General features: G+C 39.1%; 1 protein-coding gene across 1 annotated transcript; it reads right to left on the bottom strand.

The window, feature by feature from the left end:
* Nucleotides 1–928: 928 nt before the first annotated feature.
* On the bottom strand, nt 929–4989 carry KCNS3 (potassium voltage-gated channel modifier subfamily S member 3). The gene has a single exon (XM_040599532.1). It carries the CDS (start codon nt 4941–4943, stop codon nt 3459–3461), a length of 1485 nt encoding a protein of 494 aa, XP_040455466.1. The 5' UTR covers nt 4944–4989; the 3' UTR covers nt 929–3458.
* Between the last annotated feature and the right edge of the window lie 927 nt (nt 4990–5916).

The following is a 5916-nucleotide window of genomic DNA, read 5'->3' as shown; positions in this document are numbered from 1 at the left end:
AAAAGAACAAGAAATAAAGTGAAGACATGTGAGGACTTTTTCTGTCATCTTTTACCTTTCCCTTTCTTCTAAGGTCCTCTCAGATTTTCCTGTCATCTCTTTTGGTTAACAGCTTCCTGCCTTCTCCCTTTTCTCTTTTCTTATTCCTCTACATTGGCCTTTTCCCTCTTCTAACACACACCAAAAAATGGTGGCAGTGACAGAGCTCACTCCCAGAAAGGCACAAGCTGTGGGCAGCAACACTGTGCCATGGTGTCATCCCATGCTACCAGTGAAAACTGCTGCAAAGATGGATGCTACTGTGGAAATACTGGATATGGAAAGGGAATTATTTGCCATCAGGACAAAGAAACTAATAACGTGCCAATAAACTGTTCTGCATAAAGACCAACAAATCTCTCCCACATAAAATGGGATGCATATCAGAACAGTAACCTTTTCTGTGCTTTGGTGTCTGAAACAGAGCAGCTGAGTGGAAAGAATTTAGGAAGCATTTTTAAGCAGAAAAACATGTGGTTCAGGAGTACAAAACCAATAGACAATCTACCCTCTGTTCACACTGGTATTACATACCGATAATATGTAACTATAGACAAAGAAAGAAGACAAATTAAACAAGAAACAATCCCCTCTTACGCTTATTTCTTACTAGTTAATTCGTTTCCTAAAAACTTTTACTAGCAGGAAGAACATGCAGTATTTCAGTATTTGCTGTCATCTGCTTGCTTCTGGCACTCAAGACTTGTGACACTCCATGGTACCAGTGCATGTTACAGGGCTGCAGTCACGCCTCAAGGAGGGTGTCTTTTGGTATGAAACATGGCTCACATCCTGCTCCCAGTTACACCTGTGTGAAACCAAGGTGCTGGATTTATTGCAGCAAAGGGCACAGAAAACAACAAAGCCATTTAAGATGCAACTGATTTGAAAAAAGCTGAGATCTCATCACAGAAATCAAAATAACATACACTGTATGATATGTACTTTACCTTCTGTTATGTTCCTGCTGCAAGCTGTATCTCTGCACAAAAAAAAGTCATAGAAACTTAAACAGTATCACAGCCTTAAGACTGAGTCATGTGTTTGATCAAGAGCTTATTAATTGTATGACGAATTACCAGTCAGTAAAATTTAATACAAAAAGTTGTATACTCTGTGATCCTTGGGTAATGCTTAATATATAAAATAAGATTTTTCAGTAGCAGGGTTTTTTTCAACTATTTAATATAAATTTCTTGCAGGTTTTGTGCATTACAATATTTTTCATTGCTTTTGAACTTCAGTGGCAATGTAATATATCTTTATACTACCAAGAGAGTTTCTTTGGACAGTGAGCAATTTTATGCTGTTATTCTGCTGGTTCCTATTAGGTTTATATGCATATAAATATTTAATATTTTATATGATTGCATCTTTGTAATGTTAATTGTTCAGTAGAACAAAACACATTTAGGCTAACTTTCCCTTTTGGTATTCCTGCACTAACTATGGGAAGAATCAACCTTAATTACCTGTGAAGCATCACATACATTTACAACACTCAGCAAGTAATAAGCCAAATTCTGAAGTTTCTCCAAAGGTCAAAATATTCTCTTTAAGTCCCATATCACTATATTGGTGCACAGCAGTCCTGAGGGACACCTCTTTCCAAAGGTATAGGTTGATCCATCCTATTATTTCTTGTTTCGCCACCTCAGAAAGAGGTTAGAGCTCTGTGCCTCAGTAAATATAAGTGCACCTCAGCTACTTAATGTATTTTGCAATAGAAACCATGGCATACACCTGAAAAATCAACCTTCTGCAGAGGCTAAAATTGATTGCCATCTTCTGGTTTTCTCAGTCTTGAAGTCAACTCCTACTGAGTTTGATCTGCCTGAGTAGAAACTCAGCAAGGGCTTCAGCATTTGGCCCAATAATTACAAAAAAAAAAAAAAAAAAAAAAATAGAGTGAAGCCTCTGTTTAAGGAAAATATCAACATCACAGTATCTTCAATTCTCCATTGCCCAACATGTAATTTAGTCACCAGACAAATGAAAGAAAATGAGTGTTCAGAAACATCATGGGCTTCTGTAAGGTCCTCAGGTTTCTCCAGCACTCCTTTATGCTAGGCTCAAGGGTTGGCCTTCCTTTTGAATAGCCCTAGAAGATCCAATTTGAACCAGAGCAGGATTAACTGGTTGCATAAGAAACCTCTGGAGAGGAGAGGAACACAGAGCTGCAGCACTCTGCCAGGCAATGAGCACCACTCCAGCCTATAGTACCAACCAGGAAAGCTGCCATCACCAAAAGATAAGCTTTAGAAAAAGGAGCTGAAATAGTTTCACACATAGATGCCCACATACAATGCCCACTCTGCATCTCTGATGGGTGATATATGGTAGAGGAGAGCATGTCCACACATCTCTGTTGCTTGGCATTACAGCCCTGGACTGAGAACCAGTGCAGCTGAGATGCTGCTCACATTTGTTCCTACCACCGAGGCAGTAACCTCCGGCAACCGAGCAGCACTGACAGCAGGGAGCAGGAATTTCTAAAGACCTCCACAGATGTTTGCTTCAGTGCCGACAAAACAAAGCCTCTGGGGAAGCTCCTGGGGTGGTCTTAATCACAGCAGGATCCTCTTCAGGCACCAGAAGTGCTTAAGTTTGCAAAGGACGAAGAGGTGGCTAAATGGTACAATAAGCTCCTGTCCTGCCTACACCAGCCACTTCATCCTGGGACTCATCATTTAGACCCTTTAGGACATGATAAAGCTTGGCCATGCTGGACACTGGGGAAAATATAGGCACAATGGGAATAATTTATTTTGACAAACTAAAATGTATTGTGCTTTTGGAAAGAAATTCATAAATATTATGCTTCCATGGAGTAAAAAACAATATGTACCAATATATTTTCTGCCCCAACTTAGGAAACAGGTTCCCAGCTCCAAAATTACATAAATGTGTTAGTGAGCACAGTTTTACATATATGTAATTAGTTCTTTTTCCTGATGTATTTGCAGGTGAAAACTTCACTTGTTTGTGCAATAGTTCTTACGTTTGTAATATATCTCTACCTGAAAAGCAGCAAATTATAAAAGCAGATCCTGTATAAGCTATCAGATTGCTGCAGAGGAAAAAACCAACCAATTAAAAAAAAAAAACCAAAACAAAAAACACTACACCACAAAACCAAACAAACACTGATCTCACATTTAAGACTGTTCTCCTGACTTTTTCTCCCAAAAAATGCATAACATTAGCTGTGTAAAAACTAAGCCACCATATGAGGCATAATTTAAAGCCTCATATAAACAATGAAGCTTTTCTGGCATCCTCAGAGCAAAGAATGTCCAAATATGGCTGAGAGTTAAGTACCCTGAGAATTAACTGCTCTTAATAAATTCACTGAAATTTGTGAGTCCACATTTACCAAGAATCAGAAGAGAATTAAAGGGAACAGAATGTGATTCAATTCATTTTCCTGTACCATTCTCTAAAGACGTTGTGTTATAAACATCCTCCATATCCTGGATGCTGGAGGCATCTGTTGAATCTTGGTCACTGACTACAATTCCTACTGAAGAAAGACTAGAAATGAAGGAGTGCATCTTTTTTGCATAAATATCCCTAATGTTAAAATAAGGTAAGTCATTACATTTCTCTTTGCGATCATTGTTGCATTGGTCTGGATCAATATCTTTTTGCTTTTGATAGTACTTAGAAAACTTATTGAAAATAATGGTGATTGGAAGTGCTACCACTAGTATTCCACAGATAATACACAGGGTGCCAAGCAGCTTTCCAGCAAGTGTGACCGGGTAAGTGTCCCCATAACCAACAGTGGTCATGCTGATGGTTGCCCACCACCAGCAAACAGGAATGCTGTGCAGTTCTGATGAGTCATCATCTTTCTCCACTGAGTAGACAAGCACGGAAAAAATAGAAATCCCAACAGACAAAAACAAAAGCAGAAGTCCAACTTCCTGATAGCTGTGTCTCAAAGTGGCGCCTAAAGATCGCAGTCCTACAGAGTGCCTGGCTAGTTTCAGGATGCGAAATATCCTCATTAACCGCAGGATCTGAACCACTTTCCCCATGTTTTCAATATCTTCGCTTTCTTCTTCTTTTGTGTCCACAGCCAATGTGGCATAAAATGGGATAATAGAGACAAAATCAATGATATTCAGTGGTTTCTTCCAGAACTTCTTTTGACTTGGAGCAGTGATGAGCCTGATCACTAGTTCAGCGGTGAACCAGATGATGCATGTAATCTCCACAGCTTCCAGCACAGGGTCTTCAATCTCCCTGTCATTGGCATCCAGCCTTTGAAACTCTGGCATGCTATGAATGCACATGGCCACGATCGATGCCAGGACAACACTCAGGGATGACACGGCAATTAACTTGGCAGACAAGCAGTATGCAGGATTTTCCATTCTGACCCAGATCTTCTTTCTTATTTCACCAAAACATAGATTGTCAAACTTTTCCAGTTCTTTATCAAATATGGATGACTCTTCAATAGAGGAGTCTATACTTCTGTCATTGCTCTTCTGATCCCAGTCTTTCTCAGGACCTTCTTCTTTCCTTTCTTGGTACCGATTGCTGCAGCAGGAGTCAATGAAGAGCTCATTTATGCCCCAGTACTCTATTTCCTGGCAGAAGGAAAAGACACAAAGTTCTTCCATGACATGAAGTTTGCCTGTATAGTAAAAATTCAGAACATATCGGAACAAGGAAGGATTCCTGTCAAAGTAATATTCCTTGTCTGCAACGCTGTAATCATCACACAGTTCTAGAATAGCCTCTTCTGAATGGCATTTGAGAAGTTTCCCTAGCCTGGTATGGGGAAATCGGAGCAAGGTGCTTTGATCTACTGATTGCTTAAAGCCACCCACATTCAGATTGATAAGTTCTGCATCTTTGCCAGGTCTGCGGAAAAATTCACCATAAACCATTTTGAACAGATGAGTTCCGCTGCTGGTGCCCAATGAGATTACATTGAACCTGAAAAGAACATAAGATATTGTTAGAGCATTTAATTGAGTTTTGCTCTTGTGACACATTTTTTCCCTCTCTAGTTACTGTGAGATGTTGTAACCAAAAAAAAAGAAATGAAATGATGAATACTATTTTTCAGCATTTCACAGAAGTAGGTTTAAATCAGTGCGGTGGTTTAACATAGCTTTAGCAAATTTGAAAGAAATAGGTTCTGGTTTAGCTTTTCTTAATTTTTTCTAGTGTGGGGGAAGAATGCCTAATTAATCAGTAAATTGGGCTCTGTTCTACTATCACATCAAAATTATTAGTCATGAAATAAGTTTACTTCAGTGATGTAAAAATTCTTTAGTTTTAAGACAGAAAACTTGTCAAATCACCAAAACATTTAGTACAAAGCTTAAAAGCAGATGTCTCTCAATTATGGTTTCAGTAGAGTTGTACTGAGTTATATGATGTTGCAATTTATAATCCACTACTTCCAATGTAGACTGCAATTACTTCTGTTGTCATATCAATTAACTTCTTTCTAGAGTCATCCACAGAACATTCTGTATTCATGGAAACATACCAAATGTACATTTGAAGCTTTCGAATTCCTGACTTCAGAGTCTGATCTAGTACATGTTTGGCTATCTGCACTCCCTCAAGGTATTTTTCTACCTGCCTTCCTACTCACCTGGACTGTCACAACCCTCTTACAACCCTGGTCAGTTCCAGAAGCAATTCCTATTCTGCCACAGCGTAGCCACAACCACTACAGTATTGCTGAGCAGTTGGTGTTGAAATGTCATTTCTGGAAACAGTAGCTTCCAGAGATGGAACTTCCACAGTAATTTTGCCTCAGCAAGTAATTGTGGATGCCTGCAGATAGACAGAAGGACATTTAAATGTTTACGTATTTTACTCTAAGTTAAACCATTCAGCTGAAAC

Source organism: Falco naumanni, chromosome 6 (genome assembly GCF_017639655.2).
Source record: "Falco naumanni isolate bFalNau1 chromosome 6, bFalNau1.pat, whole genome shotgun sequence".
Taxonomy (NCBI): domain Eukaryota; kingdom Metazoa; phylum Chordata; class Aves; order Falconiformes; family Falconidae; genus Falco; species Falco naumanni.
The sequence above is the reverse complement of the archived record's forward strand: the minus strand, read 5'-3'. Positions and strand labels throughout refer to the sequence as shown.